The 22,352-nt window shown below is 55.4% G+C and overlaps 3 protein-coding genes across 4 annotated transcripts in view; all 3 read right to left on the bottom strand.

Moving 5' to 3' along the window:
- Positions 1–3,362: 3,362 nt before the first annotated feature.
- Positions 3,363–10,851, bottom strand: HAPLN4 (hyaluronan and proteoglycan link protein 4). The gene is made up of 5 exons (XM_043587161.1): positions 9,856–10,851; positions 8,828–8,945; positions 8,159–8,521; positions 6,252–6,587; positions 3,363–5,890 (listed from the first exon to the last, which is right to left on the bottom strand). Exons 1-5 carry the CDS (start codon positions 9,856–9,858, stop codon positions 5,499–5,501), a joined length of 1,212 nt encoding a protein of 403 aa, XP_043443096.1. The 5' UTR covers positions 9,859–10,851; the 3' UTR covers positions 3,363–5,498.
- Positions 10,852–10,966: 115 nt separating this feature from the next.
- On the bottom strand, positions 10,967–18,384 carry TM6SF2 (transmembrane 6 superfamily member 2). The gene is made up of 10 exons (XM_043587162.1): positions 18,082–18,384; positions 16,252–16,355; positions 15,718–15,815; positions 15,546–15,649; positions 15,070–15,152; positions 14,342–14,466; positions 14,051–14,152; positions 13,649–13,741; positions 12,614–12,733; positions 10,967–11,737 (listed from the first exon to the last, which is right to left on the bottom strand). The coding sequence occupies exons 1-10, from the start codon at positions 18,174–18,176 to the stop codon at positions 11,531–11,533; spliced, it is 1,131 nt and encodes a 376-aa protein (XP_043443097.1). The 5' UTR covers positions 18,177–18,384; the 3' UTR covers positions 10,967–11,530.
- A 2,645-nt stretch (positions 18,385–21,029) lies between these two features.
- Positions 21,030–22,352, bottom strand: part of SUGP1 (SURP and G-patch domain containing 1) — a 32,238-nt gene continuing 30,915 nt past the window's right edge. For both annotated transcript variants that reach the window (XM_043587166.1, XM_043587165.1), the window contains exons 12-14: positions 21,710–21,855; positions 21,499–21,628; positions 21,030–21,229 (exon numbers count right to left, since the gene is read on the bottom strand). In XM_043587166.1, the coding sequence (XP_043443101.1) occupies positions 21,203–21,229; positions 21,499–21,628; positions 21,710–21,855 (303 nt within the window). In that variant the 3' untranslated portion in view covers positions 21,030–21,202. The remainder of the gene's footprint in view (positions 21,230–21,498; positions 21,629–21,709; positions 21,856–22,352) is intronic.

Raw genomic sequence — 22,352 nt, forward strand, 5'->3', positions numbered from 1 at the left:
ATGCCCCCGGGAGGTGGTCAAGAAAGGCTTCCAAGAGGAGGTGGATGGGATCTAACGGAGGAGTAGTGTTAACTAGATGAGGAGTGGAAAGAAAGGAAGACACTTTCAGGCAGAAGAAAGAGGCAAATATCCTCTTCCAGAAGGGACATGGGCTATTTGAGAAACAGCAAGGAATCCATAGTGGCTGGAGCAGAGTGATAGAGGTTGATCATAGGAGGAAATGAGGTCAGAGACACAGGGGATGGACTACTCAGGGCCATATGGGCTGTAGTGAGGAGTTTAGGCTTCATTCTAAAAGCAATACTGACAAAAACCAAAAAAAAAAAAAAAAGCAAAACAGAAAACATAAACGAGGTCAAAAGGTAAATGCCAACTTGGAAACAAATTTTCCAATCAAAGATAAAAGACTTGTCTTAATATATAAAGAGCTCCTACAATTCAATAGGAAAAAAAGACTAATAATCCAATAGCCAAATAGGCAAAGGATGTGAATAACATGTTCACAGAAAAGGAAATACAGATGCTCTTAAACTACAACATATATTCAACAAAATAATACACATTTTGCAGGAACATCAGGATGAACAAAGAAGAGCATTTTTAAAAATTTTGCTCCATGTTTATTTATTTTTGAGAGAGAAAGAGAGAGCAAGTGGGGAAGGGGCAGAGAGGGAGACAGAATCCGAAGCAGGCTCCAGGCTTTGAGCTGTCAGCACAGAGCCCGACGTGGGGCTTGAACTCACAAGCCATGAGATCATGACCTTAGTTGAAGTCAGACGCATAACCGCCTGACCCACCCAGGCGCCCCAAGAAGAGCATATTTAAAAAGAGAATCAAATAAATCTAACAGGAGAGGAGGGTTGCACTGAGCGATGGTGACAACATACCCAACCTGAGAACGATTTATGACTTCGTCAACCACCTGCACCTAACGTCAAAGTGGAGAATGTTTGTTGGGTTTCACACATAATAAGAGAACAGCCGGTGACAAGCACCATGAGACACCGTTTCTTATTTATCAGGTTCACTATGGTAAATAGGGATAACACACAATGCTGATTAGGATGTGTGGGAAGAGGCGAGTACATCTATTACTGGTGGGGTATAAACTGGCCCCACCCCTAAGAGAAGGTGGAGACCACCATCGAAGTGGCAAATGTGACTCCTTGATTCGACAGCTCTTGATATCCTCTATCCTCCTCTGGTTATACTTGTGTGAGATGATGTGGGCACTTACTCACAGCAAAATAGGGGACTCTAAATGTCTGCCATTAGGAAGTGGGCTACAAAAATGGCGGTGCAGGGGCGCCTGGGTGGCGCAGTCGGTTGAGCTTCCGACTTCGCCAGGTCACGATCTCGCGGTCCGTGAGTTCGAGCCCCGCATCGGGCTCTGGGCTGATGGCTCAGAGCCTGGAGCCTGTTTCCGATTCTGTGTCTCCCTCTCTCTCTGCCCCTACCCCGTTCATGCTCTGTCTCTCTCTGTCCCAAAAATAAATAAACGTTGAAAAAAAATTTTTTAAAAATGACGGTGCATCCAAACAATGAATAACCTGCCAACTTTCAAAAGGATATGGGGGTGGGGGATCTTTATACGGTGATGGAAACTATCTCAAATATATATTATTAAGTAAAAGAAGAATGGCTTTAAAAGTATCCACGCCACCAGAATGTTCATAGCAGCATTGTTCACAATTGCCAAAAGGTGGAAAAACCCAAATGTCCGTTAACTCGTGAACGAATAAACAAAAGGTGGCATACACATACCACAGAATATTAGTCAGCCATCAAAAGGAATAAGGTCTTGATTCACACTCAACATGAAGGAGACTCAAAAATATTATGCTGACTGAAGGAAGCTGGACACAAAAGGACATATATTATATGACTCTGTTTGTATGAAACATCAAGAACAGGCAAATCTAGGGGCGCCTGGCTGGCTCATTTGGTAGAGTGTGAAACTCTTGATCTTGGAGTTAGGAGTTTGAGCCCCAGCTTGGGTGTAGAGAGTACTTAACATTTTTTTAAAAAATCAATTACAAAAATAGGCAAATCTCTGGAGATGGAAAGTTAAACAGTTGCCAGGGCAGGGGGGTAGGGAAGGGAGGAATGGGGAGTGTTTGTTTCATGACTATGGGGTTTTCTTCGGGGATGATAAAAATGTCTTGGAACTAGATAGAAATGATAGAACAGTGTGAATGTTGTGTAAATGCCATTTATGTAAAAATGGGGGGGGGGGAAATGCATATGCATATTTGTTTGAATGAACATAAAACATCTCCGGAAGGGCACATAAAAACTTTGGAGTTCTCTGGGAAGTGAACGGAGGGCTGTACGATGGGAAGGAGTGGTTTTTCTGAATATCTGGCGTCAGAAAGGGTTCTATCCAGTTTACCAACCCTTAGCTCTCCCTTAGGTGGGAGATGCAGCAACTCCAGTAGGAGGAAGGTCCCCCTGGTCGAATTGGTTTCTTAAAATCCCAGGACTCAGTCTCACCGTCAGCCTACCTCCCGAGCCATCCCTGCACCAATCAGGGTTTCCCGGGGAGGTGTGCCACCGCACTCATTGGCTGAACTGGGAGTGGGCGGTGTCAGCCCCTTAGACTCTCATTGTAGGAGTGGGGGTTAGAAAATTACATATTCAAAGCAAAATAGGGAACTGGAACCGCGGAAGGGAGAAAGGAACCGCAGGGAAAAGGCGGGATGAAAGAAATCCCGTGCACTCGTCCCTGGAAATACGCCTCTCACCATTCCCCCATTCGAGGAAGCTAAGGCCAGCTGGAGCCCAAGGCTGTCTCACGGAGGGGCTGGACGGTGCCTTCAGATGAGTGGCTTGAGTCTCTTGGAGGGCTGTCACATCTGGTATTGAAGGATGAGCAGTTACACCGACCATCTCACTTCTACAGCCTAATCGGTTTTACACTTTGTTCTCTTTTCCCTCTGTCCGTATCCCAGAAACTGTCAATGTTTCTCGGGCCACGATCCCACCCCTACTCCACCGCCGCACCAGGGAAAATTTGCAACCTCTCTGCCTTCCCGATACAAGAACTCTCCATCCAGTTTTGCACACTTGGGTGCCTGGGGGACTGAGAGGAACCACTGGATTTGTCAACGACCCAGTCGGGACAGGGCTGTGAAGGGCCAGACACACGGGGGATGATGCAAGGAAGAGAGTGAAGGCAGAATGGGGGAGTGGAGAGGTGGGGAAAATTGAAGAGTAGAGGTGGTCCTGAGGAATGAGGGTGATGCTTCTCAAGGAAATCACCATCACACACCCCCAGCTGGGAAACGTTTTGTCCACCCAAGTACATTTATGAAGTAATTACCCATCGGCTGCCTCATTTTCTCATTCATCCAAAAAACAAAACAAAACAACTTTTTTTTTATTGAGCCCCTGCTGTATGCTTTGCACTCACTGGGACCTCAGAACAGCTCTGGTACAGAGGAGGAAACAGGCTCAGGGGGGTTGTCACTTGGTCGCAGCGGCAGGATTTGAACCCAACCCACCTGATTCCACAACTCACGGATGGGTTTCCTCAAGATGGATGTGACAATAAGGGGGTCGGGGGCTCCAGGAGGGGCCTCAGTGCTATTCCATGGAAGACCTTGGATCTGGGGGCTCCCACAGCTGGGGTGGCTTTGTTCGTGGGCCATCTCTCCCGAGCTGGCTCTCAGCGCTGGGGGGAGTTTGGCTGGGTTCTGACCACTTAGCACAAATTGTCCTTTAGAGCCTGTAGCTCCCTGTGGATTTTGAAGTGTAAAAAACATTCTGTCTCTCCTGGATCTCTAAGGAGTGAAACGTGGGGCAGGGGGCAGTTAGAGGAGAGAACTCAGTGAGAATGGAGATGTGGTCTCAGAGGGGAAGTGGGGAGCCCAGTGCTTGCACAGCATAAAGCGCTGGGGCTGCCAGACCTCTGGGGGTTGCAAGGGTGTCTCGTGCACAACTGTTGTCTGGGATATAGTTAGCGTGCAAACGGAGGAGTGTCCAGCAGCTCCAGAAGCCCAGCCATATCTGGAGATGCTGCCTGGGGCTGAGCCTCTCTGGTTAAGGAGCAGGCATTAAATCCCGTGGGGTGCAGTTCCCACCCATGGTAAGAAGTTCCTGAGAGCTGGGAGGTTGGTTGTCATGGAGACGACGTTGCCGGTCTCTGTGGTGACAGTTTGATGGGGTGGGGCCCTGCTGACATGGGAAAGCCTAGGGGGACAGGTGTTCTGTCACCTCAAACACCAGAGTTTGGCTTCCATGGCAACCATTGTGGGGTTCAAGCAGCTTGGAGAGGGAGCTTGGATGGGGGGCAAAGAGCTGGGGTGCATCTGGGGAAAGCGCAGCCTGTTCTCATGGTGAAAACTGGAGAACTGAATGTTGGGACACTCTCAGGACAGTTCTGGGGGTAGGGGAGAGTGGTCTTTATGGCTGTTGGTAAGGATGGGGACTTCAAGAAGCAGAGTTGTAGCTCTCTGGTGTCCCGGAGGTGAGATGGGAAACGTGTGGTATCCATGGTTACAGCTGGAGGAGGGAGGCACTATCTCCATGGGTGTGACTGATGAGGGAAGGGCTATGTGACTAGGTTACAGGTAGAAGTCGGGCTGGTCGCCTTGGTAACATGGGAAGTGGGACAGCTTTCTCCACAGCTAGTGACACGGATCCTACGGATCCCTGGGCCCAGGGGATGGTCTCTTTGGTGACAGCCAGGAAAGAGGCCATCAAGTGGGAGCAGATTTGCTCCCTCCAAAGACATACCTGAGGGGTGGGGCATGGCCGCCAGTCATGCGAGCCGGCTGGGGCATGTCAATCTGTTTTCGTGGTGACAGACGAGGCTGGTCTCCCCTGAAACTCGAGGAGCGGGGCTGTTCACAGTGACCGGGGAACGTGGCCTGTTATTCTGCAAACTTCGAGGACTCGCAGTGGAAGGGGGGAAGAATGGGAATACCTAATAACCAGGTCACCATAGGGAAGAGGACAGGAGCCCTGTCTCCATGTGACCATGGGGGCGTGATCACCTGGTGAACTCTGAGGTTTCTGTTTTCTATACATGTTGAGGGGGAGGGTTAAGGGATCAGTCTTCAGTCTCCAGGGAGATGCAGAGGGCCTGAGGCCAATCTCCAGATAATCCCGGGGGTCCAGCCTCCAGGAGACCGCGGGGGAGGGGGTGATTCTGTCTGTTTCCAAGTGACCTGGGGAGGCATTGCCAGTCTTCAGGAGACCTCAGCGTCTGTTGGCCTCCAGGGGTCTTCAGGGGGCATGCCCCATCTCCTGGAGAAAGTCGAAGGAGGAGGGGAAATCCACTATCCAGGAGAGGTGGGGGCTTGGTCAGTCTCCCGGGATTGGCCAGTCTATGGGGACCTCGGGGGCGCAGCCGGTGTTCAAAGACCACAGGAGGCCTGGTCAGCCTGCTACGCACCGCAGGGGGAGAGGCCAGTCTCCAGTCACGTGGTCTGTCTCCAAGAGACCGCAGAGCACTCGGCCAGCCGCCAAGCACCCCAGCCATCTGAGCCCAGGATCTAGACGCGCAGCGGGGTCCAAGCGGCGGGGTCGCGCGCGCCTCCGGCCCAGCCGCCACCGCCGGCCCAGCCCCAACCCCAGCCGCCTGGTGCGGGGTCTGGCGCTCCGGGTGCACGGTAGCAGTAGACGCCAAAGAGGCGGCGCGTGGCGTCGGGGAAGCCCAGGCTGCGCACGCCCGGCCGGCGGCCGCCGCAGCGCGCGCGCGGGTTCACGATGGGGTAGCGCGCGCTCCCGTCGGCCAGCCAGCCCGCGGTGCAGCGGTCCAGCAGCTGCAGTTTCCACGCGGCGAACAGCTGTCCCACCTTGGCCACGGCCGCGCCGCGCGCCGCGCACGCGCGCGCTGCTCCCGAGAAGGGTACAGGCCGCAGCGGCTTCAGGAAGAACACACGTCCTGCGGTGGAGTGGGGGAGAGTGGTTAAGGCCACTCCCGGGATCTGGCCTCCTAGGGTTCCAGGATGCTCCCCACCCCCTACGTGCCTGCAACCCAGGACCCCAGCCACAGGATTCAGGAACACCCCTTCCCCTGCATTCCTGGACCCCATTGGTTAGGGCAATGTTGATGCCAAGCGATGCTTGATTGCTGCGCCAGGGTAGTCCTAGGGGTGGGATATCCTGGCCTGGACCCAGGAGGGCCGGTGTGGATAGGAAGGGCGAAGGAGAGGAAACAGACGGTGGGAAAGATGCAGGGAGGGGCGGGAGAGGCCCCCCTGAGGGCGGGGCTTCTTTCGTAGGGGCCAGACCTACGCACGCACCCGGGAGGTTGGATGTAAAGCAGAAGGCGTCGTAGCGTTCCTCGGCGTTATGACGGTAGCCGTAGTTGCGCACGCCCCCGGAGGCAGCACCGCCGCCCGTCCCGGAGCTCCCGGCTCCGCCCAGGCCGCCGCAGGGCTCCCGGGGCTGGCTCACCGGGTACTGCACCGAGCCGTCGCGCAGCCAGCCTGCGTTGCACCAGTCCAGGCCGTCGCGCCAGGCCGCGTGCAGCTGCTCTGCGGACGCCAGGATGCCGTCCTGCTCAGCGCAGGCGCGCTGCGCCTCAATGAAGGTCAGCTTGTAACGGCCTCCACGGGGGTGGTAAGGGAAGACAACGCCTGGGAGGACGCATACGGTTCAGCTTGGGAATCTCAACACTCTCCTACCCACCCGACTTGTGGGGTGCTGCGTGACTCTTCAGCCTAGACCTTCCACTCCATCCCTCCACTCTGGCCTCAGACCTGAGGACACCCTTGCCAAGCCCACACTCCTAATGGTTCCCTTTGCCTTAAGTTTGGGGTTCACTTGACCCTCCCTCTTAAGATACTTAATCACGTCCACCCCCTCTACACCGCTGGAGACTTTTGCTTATGTTCTTTCCACTTTTTTCCACCTGCTGAACTCCTATTCGTCCTTCAAAACCCAGCTGCCGCCACCCTCCTCCCTTCAGTCATTAGTGCTCCTGACATTCTCTCGGCACTGGGAGCTTCCCTCTGGTCAAGCCCTGAGCCCATGAAGCTGGGGATATCTGTGTCCCGTGCTGACTCCCCTGCAGGGAGCCCCTGGAAGTATGACACTTGGCAAAGCATCTTTGATCCCCAGCATTGTCCAGGGCAGTTTCCACTGATTTCTCTTCCACCTTCAGTTCTTCTAACTTGTCCTTCACTGAACCCACAGTCAGCTCAGCTCAGCAGCATTCTGTGGTGTGTGTTTGAGGGACAGACCTTGGAGGTGCCGATGCATCTCTCAGCAGATGAAGGGAGGAACAAACAGGGGTCAGAGAGAAGGCCTGGACCCTGACAGATGGAGGCTTGAGTCCTGGCTCTATCGCTCATTTGCATGTGTCCTGGGCAAGGCTCTAACCTGAGTCAGCTGCCCATCTGCTGGTAATAGGATCTCCCTCAGAGTTTGGGGGAAAATTAAACAAGAGATTCCAGAGAGCTCTTCAAGCTCATGGCACATAGGGCTTCCAATAAAGGAGAGCTGCTGCTATTATTGTTATTTGCTATTGTTGGGAGGTTCAGCAAGCGAGGGCTCTGAAATTTCTCCTAGAATCTTCCTGGGTAGACTGAGGAAGCAGAACCAGGTGGGAGGGAATTCTTCAGATAGACCGCCCACCTCGCAACTCCACAGTCAGCCAATCAGAACATCCCATCTCTCAGCCACGGTAATTGGCTCATGGATGGACACATGACTCAAGCTGGGCCAATGAGGGACAACTCTGGGACTCTATCTAGCCCTGTTAGGAAATTAATTGCTGAGCTGAAAACCTGCCTGAGGAAAGCCCACTCAGGGAAACAGGTGAGGAAGGGATTCCTGACATGGTGTGAGTGGATCTCCCTGGATCTAACTGTGCCTGGATCCTACCCCAGGATTTCCCAAAGTCCTAACTATTGACACTTTAGATGGGATCATCCTTTGCAAGGGGGGCGGGGGGAAGGGAAGGGGGTTGACCGTCCTGTGCATTGTAGGGTGTATTGGAGCATCCCTGGCCTCTACCCACTAGCTGCCATCAGCAGTCCCTTTCTAGACATTGCCAATGTGTCTGGGGAGCTAATTCACCCCAGATCAGAATGATTACCCTACCCCTAAATTCCTTTAGGTCAACTTGATTTGGTTCCTATCCTTTGCACTATCTCCCACTCTCTTTCCTTAGAAACATGGTTCATCCTGTCCATGGGCTGGTTACCTTCGAGATCCAGCTTGACCATGCCAGTGTCATCTTCCAGCTCATTGGTGACCTCGCATTCATAGCGCCCATAATCCTGCAGCGTAACGTTTCGGAGAACCAAGGAGGCATCCCCAGGCCCATCACCCTGCAGCTCCGCACGCCCGCGGTAGCTGCCAAATGCTCTGTGCTGGGGGCCGAGCGCCACGAAGACATCGGCAAAGGCCAGTGGGTCCACCACCTTGGTCCACTTGAGGCGGACGCCGTCGTGGTCGTGGGCGGCTGCCTCATAGTGGTAGCGGCAGGGCAAGACAATGGTGCCACCCCTGTGACTGACCACCTGCCCAGGCGCCGTCTGCACCACCACGGAGCCCGACTCACCCTCTGTGGGAGAGTCAAGCAGAGTTCAGAAGTGGTCCTAGGAAGCGGGGTGGGGAACCTGGGGAAGGGGATCCCAGGGAAGTGTTATGGGAAAAAGACCTGGGTGGAGGTCAGGAGATCCGAAGGTTAAAGGAGTTCAGGGAAGGGAACTGGAACTCAGAGGGGTAGGGGCGGGGGGGGGGGGGGGGTGGAATTCCCGCCATCAGGAACAGCTCAATGCCCTACCCCCTACATCCTCCCTGCACCCAGGCAATCACATTTGGCCATGGCTCCCGTGGGGCAAGACCCGCTTCTGCTGTCCAGACTCACCGAGCACGTGCACGACCTTCTTCCGGCCGCGCTGCGCCCCTGCGGGGGCCGTAAGCAGCAGGACTCCCCAGGCCGCGGCCCAGAGCGCGCCGGGACCGAGGGCCGCCCGAGCACACACCTGGGGGCATACGGCACTCAGTCCAGCCTCCTGGACTTTGCCTGTCGGAGGATTAGCCCCCGACCTTCCTTCCCCACGGCGAGGAATTCTCACATGCCCAGGTCCCCACCTCGGCCAGGGTCCCAGAGGAATCTTCCGGGGAGAAGGCTGGCAGACCCTCCCAGCCTCCACCCCCTAACCCGCGCACTCTCCCGGTACCTGACACTCTAGCTCCCACGCAAAGCGCACGCCCCTGGGCTCACCTGCCCTTAGTCCAGCGCAGGCCACCCGCCAGATCCCCTTCACCCCAACATGGGTGGCTCGGAGCTCCGCCCCCTTCTCTGGCCGGCCCAGGCCAGGATTGGGAGGGAGGGGGGAGGAGCTGGAGCAGCGGCAGCGGCAAGGTTATCCGTGCGCCAGGAGACTGCAGCAAAGCGGCAGGGGTGTGGGGGCGGCGGGGGAGGGGGTGCGAGGGGCAGAGGACGAGAGAGGGAGAGGCTAAGAGGGCGAGGACAAGAACACGAGACAGAGAAAAGCGGGGGGAGATGGAGATAGAGAAGGAGAGGCAGAGGAGAGACCGCGAGAGGGAAAGAGACACAGAAGCTAAGGAAAGATGGAGAGACAGAGACTGAAGGGGAGAGAGGAAAGGGAGCAAGGGGAGAAAAGAGAAGGGGGACGCGGAGGTAGGGACTCAGAGTAAAAGGAAAGGGACGAGGAAGACAAAAAGAGGGAGGGAAAAGTAGGGAGAGGAGAGGGATATAAAAGAGGCAGAGTTCAAGGAACAGAGATACAAGAGGGTGAGAGACGGAGGGGACGGGAGAGACAGAGACTGAGAGGAGAAACACTGAGGGGCGTAGATTCAGACACAGAGCGAGACAGATTCCCAGAGAGGGGGCCTACCGGGACCCGCGCCCGTGGCCACCCCACTCACCATCTTGCCCGTGCGGCCCCCGCCGAGCGGCCCCTACGCGCCGGGACTGCGCTCCCCGAACACCCAGGAAGGACTGGGCAAGTCCCTTCAGGCGGCGCAATCCCGGCGTCTGCCTGCAAGGGGAGGAGGGAGGCGGACGCGGGAGCGGGGAGGAGCTTTAAAGGGGACGCAGCGACACGCGCTCCGGGAGGAAACCAGGGGCGCAAGCCGAGGAAGGACCGCGCTGGACAGTGAGTTCAGGTCCACGTCGCCGATCCTGCTGGCTGGTCTTGGGCAGGCAGAGGAAACTCTGGGCCTCAGTTTAACTATCTCTAAAATGGAGGAGGGGGGCCTGATGGAGTCTTCCATGCAGGATGCCCAAGGTGAGCCGGGAGGGCTCAGTAACCTGCGAAAGGGGCTTGGCCTGCAGGCTTCAGTTTTCCCATTTGTCACTTGGCGGCCATCGCAGTGTCCTGGGCACCAAAAGGTTCTCACTCTGCGGAGTGGGGGCCCCACACGACAGTCACACACTCTGCAGAGGGAACTTGCAGCAACAGGTTCAAATCTGCCTCTGCCTCTCACCTGCTGTAGGACCTTGGAAGAGAGGCTTGGTGTCTCTGAGCCTCAGTTTCCTCCCACCTCTGGGAAACAGAGTGCTGGGTGGTTCTTTGGTGAAGATCCAATGGCTAGGAACACAATAGGTGCCTAAGAAATGTTGGTAGCGGCAGGGAACAGGGGAGTCTGATCAAGCCCGACCCACTCTGGGCCTGAGTCACCCCCAGAACCTGGCCCTTCACCCAAGTTCAAACCAGGAATGAAAATGAACCATTGAACCTGGAATAAAATGAGCCTTTTCCTCAAACCTTTGGCTGCCTCCTCAGCCTCAGTTTCCCCAAAATATGAACCAACCATACAGCAGAGGCAGGGTTATAGAGTCCATGATTGGATGGGCTAGGCCAGGGCTCTGTCCTTTAGCTCAGCTGCATCCAGGAGCCATGACCTCCGAACAGGACCTTTACCTCCTGCAGGCTCAGTTTCCCCATCTGGAATATATGGTAAGATCCAGCATGTACCACTTGAGGTTAGCCCTTGAAATGGTATACGGTAGGTGCTTAATAACTGTGCCACACTATTAGTAATTATAATTTATTGTCAGAACTTAGGTTTCAGATGCTTCTCTACTGATTGTGAACTCAGACAGAGTTTGACCTCTCTGAGCCTCAGTTTTCCCCATCTGGAAGATGGAGCTGTGCATACCAACCAGAGGCAGACTTCTGCTGTCCGGCTTCTCCAGCTCCTGATGGCCACGCTGGCAGTGATGGGTAGGCCCTCATGGGGTCTGAAAAGCAGGTCCCTGACCTCTGAATCCTGAAACACTCAGGCAGCAGCAATATTTGGGCATCAAAAGGTATCTTACTAAAGGGTCCCTGGGGTATGGTATGATGGGTAAATTCTGGGAGGCAGTAGAAGTGTCCTGTGGGATTGGGGTACCATGACAGCTGAGCATGTCTGTGGCCTTCTCTGTGGGAACACTTGGCCCTTGGGCCTCCCATCCTGTCCATTGGCCTGAAACCACCATGGCCAGGACCAAAGGCACCTGGAGATGTACTTTCTGCCTCTAAATAACCCAGCCCACCCTTCCCCAAGCAGGGCTTGCTAGGCATGTAAACAGAGTCCTGGGGAGTCCCCAGCCCTCTCAGTGCTGCTTCTTGTGGTGGGCCGGGGGGCCAGGGGGAGGGCGCAGGAAGAAGGCGGGCCACTGAAGGCAGCGGAAGGCCAGCAGGTGGGGGCCCAGCGCATACAGCAGGTTGCACCCGAAGAAGCAGGCCCAGGCGTCATCAGGCACACGGTAGGTGAAGGGCGTGCGCAGGTGCATGGAGGCACCCATGTGCGAGAACTGTGCCTAGTGGCCACACAGGGAGGGTGGATGTCAGGGGCCTGGAGAGAATAAGTCCTAGTATCATCAACACCCCACCCTAGGGAGCCCAGGCTGATGACCTGTTTCCCCTCTCCAGCCCATCTGTCTGCCTCTAAATATTCCTGCCCCTGCATGTACTGTCTGTCCTTGTCCATCTGTCTGTGAGCCTCTCCCCAGCTGTCCAACCAGAACCATCTTCACTCTTTTAAGTGGGCCCTGTTTCCCATCTCTCTGATCTGGGCCCGGCTCTTCCTCCTGCTATTCCCTACCCCATTTCTGTCCCCGACACAAATCTGGTCCATTCTACCCCAGAGATGTCTTCCTGGTTTCCCCTGCCCAGGCCTGGGCCTAGGCTTTATCACTTTCCATCAGGAACTCAGAAGCAAGCCCTCCAGCTCTGACTGCGCCCTCCACAGCTCAGACATATTCCATGGCTCCCCCAAGCTCAGAGTTGAAAGCCCGCAGCATCTAGCTGTCAAATTCTCTTGCCTCTGCCTTTAACCCATGTTGTGGCTCTACTAAACCACTATCTGCCTGTGTGTTTTTATGCTCTTCCCATTCTTGAAATGCCCTTCCCTGCCTAGAGAACTCATACCCATACATCAAAGCCCAACCCCTACGCTCACTCTTCTAGGAAATCTTCCCTCTCTGGAATCCCTCTCAGCCCCTATCCTTCCCTCTCTCTAGTTCTGACCCCATGGAGTTGGGACCCCATGGAGTGTATCTTAGGGTACCAAGCTGAGGGTGAGACCTCTCAGAGCCTGTTCAGGGAGGGCAGAAGAGCATTTGATGGGTAGGCAGAAACTTTCTTCCCTACTGATCCACCCACACCTCCCCCTCCCCCCTTCCCCCCCACCTCACCTGGCCAACAGCTCCAGCAAACACCAAGGCCCAGTCAGGCAGCCAAGAACAGCCAGGGACAATGAGGGCATAGACAGCCAGGCCATAGAAGGGCAGCACATAGAACATATACACCAGCATCTAAGGGGCACACGACCAGGAGGATGAGCAGCTGCCCCAGCCAGGTCTCTTGAGACCCCCGAGGTAGAGACCCCAGGGAGGATCTGGCCAGCCTCAGATCCCACCCAGGCAGGACGGGGGCTCTCTGTGCTCCCAACCCTGTGTACACTTTTCTCTATTTCCCTTGGGTATTCCCCCTGCCACATACATACACACACTGAGCCCACCCACATTACTCCGGAAGTGGCATGTGACCCTGGCCAACTGCAAAACTCCAGCCCCCTGGCCATAATGACCAGCGACAGAATGGACATGTTATTCAGTGATGATGGGCATGTGGGCCAATCAGGGCCTGCCTGAGACTTGTGCTTAAGCTCTGGGGAAATAAGAGCTCAGATTCTTCTGGGGTGGTTAAGTAGGGTGGATGGAGGCCTGGAGCTGCCCAAGGCTGACTCTGCAATCCCACAAAGTGACTACCAGGGAGTGGAGTCCATGCAAAGAAAACAGAGCCCAGGGACAGAGTTGCCTTAGCTCCTAGGTCCAGCCATACTTGAAGACCATATCTGTCTTCATTTTTGAAGACAGACATTTTTGGTAGGACAATGAATTTTTTTAACTTAAAAAAAAATATATATTTATTTATTTATTTATTTTGAGATAGAGACAGCGTGAGAGGGGAAAGGGCAGAGAGAGAATCCCAAGCAAGCTCCACACTGCCAGCACAGAGCCCAACACGAGGCTCGAACCCATGAACTGTGAGATCATGCATGATCTGAGCCGAAACCAAGAGTCAGACACTCAACTGACTAAGCCACCCCGGCGCCCTGGTAGGACAATAAACTGGCTTGTGTTTGTGGTGCCTGCCTCAAAGAGGATTTGGTAGACCTCTATCCATGACAGGACCATATGGCCTTCTCCTCCCATCTGCCTTCTCACCTGCACCTTCGGATAGGCCACGGGGTCCCGTAGGTATGGCTCATACTGATAGATGTAGATAAAGCAGGCATCTGTGGGGCAGTCAAGCACCACCTGGGGCAGACAGGCAAACCAACAACCTATCTGAAACATTTTTCCCACGAGAAGCTTTCTCCACCCTCCCCGGCGGGTCCCGTACCCCTTGCTCTGGCCTCCCCTACCCTTGGCTTTTCACTTCGGCTGGGAAGGTTATAGGGAGTGGGGCTTTGTCATGGAACACTCAGATCAGACTCGGTGAAGAACCTTCCTGGATGATGAGACAGGAGAGCAGTAGCCTCTTTGCACTGGGTAAAGGAACATGGTTGGGGAGGGGACAGGAAAGGGGGCTGGAGGTAGAAGAAAGGCTGGCCACTGCAGACTCACCAGGCCCCGGAAGAGGGTGAAGAACCCAGCAAGGGTGAGGTATATGACAAGGACCAGGTCAACCGGGCGTCGCAGGAGGCCCTTTCTTTGCTCCTCCTGTACCTGCCCCATGGGAGAGAGACAGTGTGAGAAGTCTGGTATCCAACAGGCACTCAATAAAGGCTCATCCCTTCTTTCCTAATGGCCAAGGAGATCCTTCCAAAGAGGGCATATTTTTGACCACAAGGAACTCTAATGGGGGGACACTGAGGTATGCTGGCACAGGGAACTGTCTGGGGGCAGGGCACTTACCATGTGAGGGATACAGCTGGTTGGTGCCCGGGACTGGCTGAAGACCCTCATGCCAGCCCAGCATGGGACAAGCATATAGGGGATGGCCAGGAAGAAGGCAGGTCTGATCTCTGAGCTGTATTTCCCTGTCATAGTAGGAGAGGGGGGGTGTCACTCAGTGAGGATCACCCAGACCTGGCCAGACCTGTAGGTGAATCACACCAGAGTCCCTAGATGGAACTAGTAATTCACAAATGCAATTTTTTTTTTCATTTTTTAAAATTTATTTGGAGAAAGACAGAAAGAAAGAGAGCAGGGGAGGGGCAGAGACAGAGAGAGACAGAGAGAGAATCCCAAGAAGTCTCCTGTGCTGCCAGTACAGAGCCTGATGTGGGGCTCGATCTCACGAACTGTGAGACCATGACCTGAGCTGAAGTCAAGAGCCAGACGCTTAACTGACTGCAAGCCACCCACGCGCCCCACACAAATGCAATCTTTATTTAAGCTCTAACACCTCTGCCTCCCCAATGCTCATACGATGATGTCTATGCTCCTTAGCCTGGCTTGCCTCAATTTACCTTCTGGGTATAGCCTCTCTACTTGCTCCCTCTGGATACACCTTGGGTATCCCTCTGGTTCAGCCACTCCACATACTGGTCTGCCTCTCCCCTCTACCTATGAACCTTCTAGGTGCAGGATAGTGACCCAGCCCGAGGAGACAGGATCCCTCAAGGCCAAGTCGTCCTTACCAAGGATGTTTCCTGGAAGAAATACCAGGATGCTCATGATGAAAGATCCCAGCCAGTACAGTCCAAGGTTCCGGTATCTCTTCCTGGGGTCAGGGACAGAGGGGTGACCAACAGATGCCTGTTCCCAAGTCTCCGAGCCCCAGCCAGAGCCCAGGGTCCACCCTGGGCTCCCCAACTCTGGGTCCCTCCCAGTTTTGTCCAGAACAGAAGGGACAACAGGGAGATGAATGAAGGAATGAACAGTCAGACTGTCTGTCCAAGGACAGAAGTGGCTGCCTAGGCACAGGGCAGTACAAGAGAAGAGAGCTGACTATAGCTTACACCTGTGACATTCCCTGGCCACTCCTGGCTGGAGCCCTAGAGAAGCCTCCTGATTTCCCCTACGCACACTTCTGGCTCGACTCAGGCTTGGGACCCCACCTGAGAACTTGACCTCCTTCTCATGGTCCAGGTGCCACTCCACCCACCCCATGCACCTTCTGTGGATGGCACCAGCCATGGCCAGGTAGAGGAGGTAGTGAACGGTGCCATCCCAGTAGCAGATGAAGACTCCATGGGCAGTGCGCAAGTATGGCTCTCCCTGCAAGGGCAGGTCAGGGCTCAGATGGGCGACAGGGCAGGAGGCATCCCCAGCTGCCCGCTATGTACCTCCTTGGTAATGAACTCCATGAAGCCCACCATGTAGCCATCTTCCTGGAGAGCAATAAGGAGGTCCACCACCGAGGTGAAGGCGAAGATAGTGAACACTGTGGGAAGAGTGGGCGGGGCACAGCCTGGGTGTGGGAGAGGCCTGAGGCAGCTTTTCTGAGACCCAGATTCCAGGCAAGGATCCTTGTCCAAGACTGCTCCCAGTCACCACGCTCCACCGGTCACATGACCCACAGCCCTGCCTCATGAGTAGGCACAGTCCCTGTCTTTGGAAGTCCTCAGGTTGAGAAGGCACTGTCTCTGCCCTCAGGGGATCCCAAAGTGATGAGGAAGTCTTTCAGGGGCTCCCAGTCTGAGGGGGAAGATACAGTCCTTCTCTGAAGAGCCCCAGGTCTGAAGGGGGTGGCCCTCTAAGGTTCCCCAACCACTGAGGGTTCTCCAGTCTCTGTGAGCTTCTCCAGTTTGATGGGAGCCCTTCAAGGACCCCCAGTCTGATGGAGGAGGCCCTTGCTCACACAGTTCTCTCTGACTCACCAGCATAGAGTGGGTCATAGTAGATATCACCAGGAGACAAGTTGTAGATAGCCATGAAAAGCAGACCCAGGATCAGGGCACTCATCAATGCCACCCCCAGGGGGCTGTGGAGAGGGAAAACAAGTCAGAGAGGCCAGGCCCAGTGCTGAGGCCCCACCTCGCCCTGGTGAGGCCAAAAGCAGACTCTAGGAAGCTCAAAATGTTGAGGCTGAAGTATCTGTCCATCCAGGAATCGCTCATTCCCTGAAACTGCCCTTTCCCATTACTAGGCTGTTGCCTCAACTGTTTCCCCCTCCGGGAAACTCCTTCCAGAAGTCTCTTCCACTTGGCAAACTCTTACTCATCCTTCATAGCCTATCTTTCATGACTCCTCCTCCAGGAAACCCTCCTTGACTTCTTAGAAAGGATCATTGCCAAACTTAGGCCAAGTACAGGGTGGGCATCAGTCAATTCTTTGTTTAGGATTTTATTGTTAAGTAATCTCTACACCCAACACGGGGCTCGAACTCACAACCCTGAGATCAAGGGTCATGTGCTTTTCTGACTGAGCCAGCGAGGTGCCCCAACTCTTTCTGACTATACAATTCATCCTGTCACTTGCTGATATGTGTTTAACTCAATTTGCTGTCAGTCATTCAGTCCCACCAAGCCTCTCTGTGGCCAGACCCAGTGCCCAAGCCTGTCAGGTCTCTAAGTGCTCAGCCCAGTACACCTCACTCTCTGAAGCTCCAGACTCCTCCCAGCTAAAGTCCAAATACTTCCATCAACTCCACCCTACCCCTGCCCTGATCTGTCCCCATCAATCTGATAAGGCAGGTTGCGTAGATAATAGAAGCCATCTTTGGGTAGCCCCCAACACAAGTGGGCAGAGTCGGGGGTGGGAAGGCTATCCAGGGTCCCACACTCTCCCCTACACTCTCTCCAGACTCCTACCTTCTCATGGACCCCTCTGACACCTGACAATCCCCATCCTGGCCCCAACAATGACAATTATAGTAATCAGATAAGACCACACAATTTGTAATCCTTAACTGTAACTATGGGATGAGGTCTAGGATTATGTTCATTACACACTGAAGAAACTGAGGCTCCCAGAAACAACCTAGCTCGCCCAAGTTCCAGGGGGATAGAGCCAGGAATTTGTACCCAAGGAGCCAACCCCATAGTCAAGACTCCCTCTATCCCATGTCTTGAGTTGAGCTAGTTGAGCCCCTGGCTGAGGGGCTTGCAGATGTCTGGTACACAGTGGCAGGATCCACAGGGCTAGGGTCTAGGGTTAAGAGCCAGGGGAGGTCACAATACGTAGGGAAAACAGACTAAAGACAGGGTGGGCCAAACCTTAACCGAAAAAAGTCCCAAGTTTGAGATAGGCGATGGAGGGGCCATCTGGCAGGGGTGGTGGAACAGAACGCGCGTCCCTGTGTGCGTGTGTCAAGAGCTAGGTCATCAGGACCTTATCTGGGGCAATACTGTGACTGACTTTGGTGAGTCTGGAGCTGGGCACAGCCCTGGGAAAACCCCGGAAACCCTCCAAAACCCTGCCCTTTGGGGGACTCTGCTTCTCAACCTTTCTCCCCAGGCCCTAAACGTCCCAGGAGCGCCCTCCACCCCCAACACACAGCCCCCTGCCCGGCAGAAAAAGGACTTCCGACTGGGTGGGGGTGTGGGGAGTTCTGCCCTAGCCCCCTTCCTGCAGGCCAGAGCTGCGCAGGGACGCTGGGTTGGGAGAGCCAGGCTAGCCGTCGCGCATCCTCTCTCCCGGCTACCACCAACCCGCCCTGGCCGCCCACCCCCGCCCCCGAGTCCGCCCTGGCCCCTCCCCTTACGCACTGCGAGAGCGCCGAGACGTAGTTGAGCGCATAGGACAAGGGGAGGGCGCCGAGCGAGAGAGCGGCGATCTTGCCGGCAAGCGGCGGGATGTCCATAGCAGCGGCGCCTGTACCCCGGCGCGGCCTCGGCGCGGCCTCCTGGGCGCCCGTCTCTTCTGCAGTGGCGCGTCTGGGCGGGCGGAGGGAGGGGGGTGCCAGGGACCCGGCCGGTCCCGGCCCCGCCCTGCGCAAAGGTCGCCCCCCCCGCTGCACCCTGGTCCCGCCGCAGTTCCTCGACCGCTCCGCTAGCTCCCGGGGAGCCTCTGAGGCCCCTCCTCCTTGAGGCGGCCCCTCTCCCCGCCCCTCTCTCGCTTCACCCTGGCGGGACTCAGCGCTCTTCTCAGCGGCCTTCCCAGCCGCCCAGCCTGTTTCTCTATAAAAAGGTAGAACACCATGTCTCCGGATTCTTCCGCTGTTGAGGCACGGGTCTGCAACCTTGGGGCCCTGGGCCAGCAACTTCATTCTAAGAGAATTCTTTCTCCGGTCCTCCTTCTGCACTTCTGCCTTTTCTGGCCCAGGGCACCAGTGTACCAACCTCGACCCCGAAGAGAAGTCTTTTTAATTCCACATTCCCTAGACCTTCCTCCCCCTAGGATCAAGTGGGCATTGCCCATATGCGCTAATGGAGGAACCTCAGTCGCTTGGACACAGAGTTCCCTTCAGAGCCCTTGGACTTGAGTGTTCACGCAGTGGCCACACACATTTAAGCACGTGTCCGGGTGTGAAGCTTTGACTGCATCTGGGGACTATCTCAAGGCAGGCAGCCAAGATCAAGGGTTGAGGGTCTCTTGAAGGACTCTCTGTGCTGTGTTCCATGTAGCATGGGCACCTTGTGGGCAGCTGAGCCTGCGACCCTGCACAGTGGGTGGGGTCAAAGGGAGGGAGTCCAAAGGGTGTGTTTAGATTGGGTGTGGATTGCTCCGGTTTGGTGAGGAGTTTGGGAACAGTGTTTCTGGCAAGGAGAATAGATCAGGCCTGGGGCCGGTGTGTGGTGGGAGGAACAAGAGGGGAGAGCTGAGGTTCTGAACAGCCTACAGGAGGCTGGGGAAAATGTAAAAGGGTGTGGATGGGGGGTGCTCAGGATCAGGGAGAGGGTGGTACGGTGGGAGAGAGAATTAGGCAGCTGTCTTTGTCACTCCCTCCAACCAGCTTTGGACTCCTGCCCATGTGGTACTTGTGGCTTTGGAAACAGCAATAACTGCCCTTGGGGGAGCCCACAGTCTGTGGTTAGGGAATATTCTAACACTCACCCTTTTTCTACACAGCCCCTTGGCCTTATGCCAGCTGGGGCCCATCTCTGAACCTGCCACCAACCTGACAGCCTCCCTTCCTAGTTGTCTATTGCCCATGAAGTTCAGGTTCCTCTGGGTTGACCTGAGGCTCCAGTCTCCTTTCTGGGCTTTTCCCAACTCTAGCAGTACCAACACACGCCCAGGCCTCTTTTCTGTCTGTAAGATGGACCCTCTAGCATTTCCTCACCCCTTAAAGCAGATCCCAGTGTCCCCTCCTCCAGGTACCTTCTCTGCCCAGGGTCCTTGCTGGGCTGATCCCCTGCAGGACCAGGGGTGACTGGTCTAGCTGTCCGGCAACCTGGCCTTGCATCTGTGTCTGCAATGAGCCACCTGCACAAGCACACTGAATTCAGAGGCCATCTCTTCCAACTCTCCACTTGCCTGGGAGTAAAGTCCGTGGGCTGAGTCTGGCAAGCCTCCCAGTCACTGAGAATTCAATTAAGGGGTGACCTTTACCTGGATGGCAAGGTGCCTGGGACTAATGCCTAGGGTCCCTATCCATGGAAACTCTGGCTCCCTAGAGCTACTCTTGTGCTCAAGCCCGGGGACCCCTGGGCAGCCTCCATGCATGGGAATGTCACCCCTTTGCCCTGCTCTGGGCTGTGTCCATGGAGGCGAGACAGGGTGGCATACATCATTCCAGCCTGGGCTCTGCTGTTGAGACTCCCAGTACCTGGACACTCTCACCCCTGCCCATTAAGACACTCCCCAGGCTGCCTCCATGACAGCAACTAGTTCCTCTTCGCAGCATTTATCAGTCTCAGGTTCACTGCCATGCCAGGGGGCAGATCCTATCCATTCAGTCAGTGTTGTGTTTACTGAATGACAGAATGCAGGCTAGCCCAGAAGCCCAGCTCCAGCTAGAGTTTTCAGAGCCCATGAGCCCACAGGTGTTGAGCAGAACCCACTAGGGGCATGTGTGGGCATATGGGGGAGTTGTGGGGACCCCTCAGATCTCCAAGCCATAATACTTCAAGCAGGGCTCTCGGATTCCTGGGACCCCACCCAAGCTTCTCACTCAGCAGCTGCAACTGAGGAAGAGCCCCAGGTGGTCTCGGCACAAATGGGACGTGCAGGCTCTGAAGATGTAGGCTGCATCTGCCCATAAAGCCACCTCCTGGGGCATGAGCCCCAGGGACTTAAGTGTCTACCCCAATGGCAGGACCCAGGGCAGCTGGGGCAGCCTAGGCTGCAGCTATCACAGGCTAGGCTTGCCGTGTGTGACTGTTGCAGGGAGGAGTCGTCGTCAGCGCCACCTGCTGGCAAGGTGACTGGCATAGGTGTGCCCTGGGTAGACATGCCTCACACTTCTAAGGTCTGGGCCCTGTCTAGGGACCCCTTCCAACGTCCTCCTGCAGCACAGTGCTACACTGGGATGCCCCTGATGTCTCTGGTCCAGGTGCAGCCAGCTCTTGTTTGGCCAGCCACCAGTCCCACTCAGGAGGTCCATGGACGCTCCCCTCAACTCTAACCCAGGATGATGGGGTGGGGGGAGGGAGGCCACAGGCAGACAGGGTCTAGGTGGTTTTCTCAGATTCTTCAAGCACTAGGGAACCTTCCCAGCAGGATCCCAGTCCATCTGCCCAGCCCAGCCCTGCAGCTAAGGAAACAGGAGTGGTTTCTGGTGATGGCAAAACCAGGCTGCCATGGTGGGCAAGCGCTGGAACGTTTAATACACGGCACGACACTCGAGACGACGGGAAGGGCAGGCAGAAATGCAGGCCGGAACATTCCACAGTCCAGGGACGGTCGGTCGTTTGGAAAATACGTTCGTGTGTTTTTCTGGAATACTCAGTAGTAAGGCCGTCTGGGGTTGTTCTGTGGGAGGCAAATAAGATAAAATGGGGAGAAGGGGAGGGGGTGAATGCTAAAGACAGCCGTTCCTCCTGCCCAGAACCTTCTAGGGACTACTGAGCTCACCAGAGCTCAGAGGGGAGGGCAGGTGGAAAGGTGTAGAGTTGCTGGTGAGACATTGCCTAGCTAGACTGGGGAAGGAGGGGAAGCTCTGTTACCAGCACTGCCACCCCCCTGTGGAGATTCTGGAGAGCCCAGCCAGAAGCCGTGTGGGAGGCTGGGGACACACGCACCAGGGGGTTAGGTCGGAAGCGGTAGGCCAGCATCATCCTCTTGCGAAAGGCCTCATACTCGTCATCCTCCTTGGAGAGCTCTGCTGGCCGGTCGATGCCAAAGCCGGCTCCATCTACTGTGGTGGTGCCTCTGCAGGGGAATGACAGGGCAGAGTAAGCAGGGGGCCAGGCCAGTGCCAGCAGAAGGGTGGTAGGGGGAGCGTACACTCACTTGTTGACCGGGTTCTTGATGCCCTGGCCCTCTGAGCCCAGCCCGTCGCCCTCCTTCCAGCCCATTTTCATCAGCATCTGATAGCCAATGTTCTCCACCGTCAGTTTGAACTCCTTGTACTCGGAGTAGTCAGGCTCTCGGCCCTCCTGCAGGGCAAGGAGTGGGCTGTCATCTACCAGGGCTACAACTGTCCCAGGTCCCAGCCCTGGCTTGAACAGCCTCCACCCACCGCACTGCCCACAACAACCTCACTGGCTGCTGGGACCACCTGCCCATCTGCCTCCTCTGCACCAGATCAGGTTCCTTGAGAACAGACTAAGATGCTCTTTCTCAGGGTCCCCAGGGCCAGACTTTGTACCAAGCTGCCTGGTGGCCAAGTCAAAGAGGGCAAGGTGATGGGTCACACAGGCCTCACCCACCACAGGAAAAATTAATGGTTCATTAGCAACAAAAAGCCCTATGTTCTGAGGGCAATTCATTACACAGAATGCTAAAACATGTGGTCAATAAGGTGCCTGCCTTGTTGATGAGGTTATGCGGTACAAAAGCGGCTTTACAAAAATCCCCCAAAAGAGGGCATGGGATGTGTCCCGTCAGCTGTCTCTCCTCACGAGCATGAGAACAGCATGGGAGGAATGTGAAG

The sequence above is a fragment of the Prionailurus bengalensis genome, chromosome A2, assembly GCF_016509475.1.
Source record: "Prionailurus bengalensis isolate Pbe53 chromosome A2, Fcat_Pben_1.1_paternal_pri, whole genome shotgun sequence".
Taxonomy (NCBI): Eukaryota; Metazoa; Chordata; class Mammalia; order Carnivora; family Felidae; genus Prionailurus; species Prionailurus bengalensis.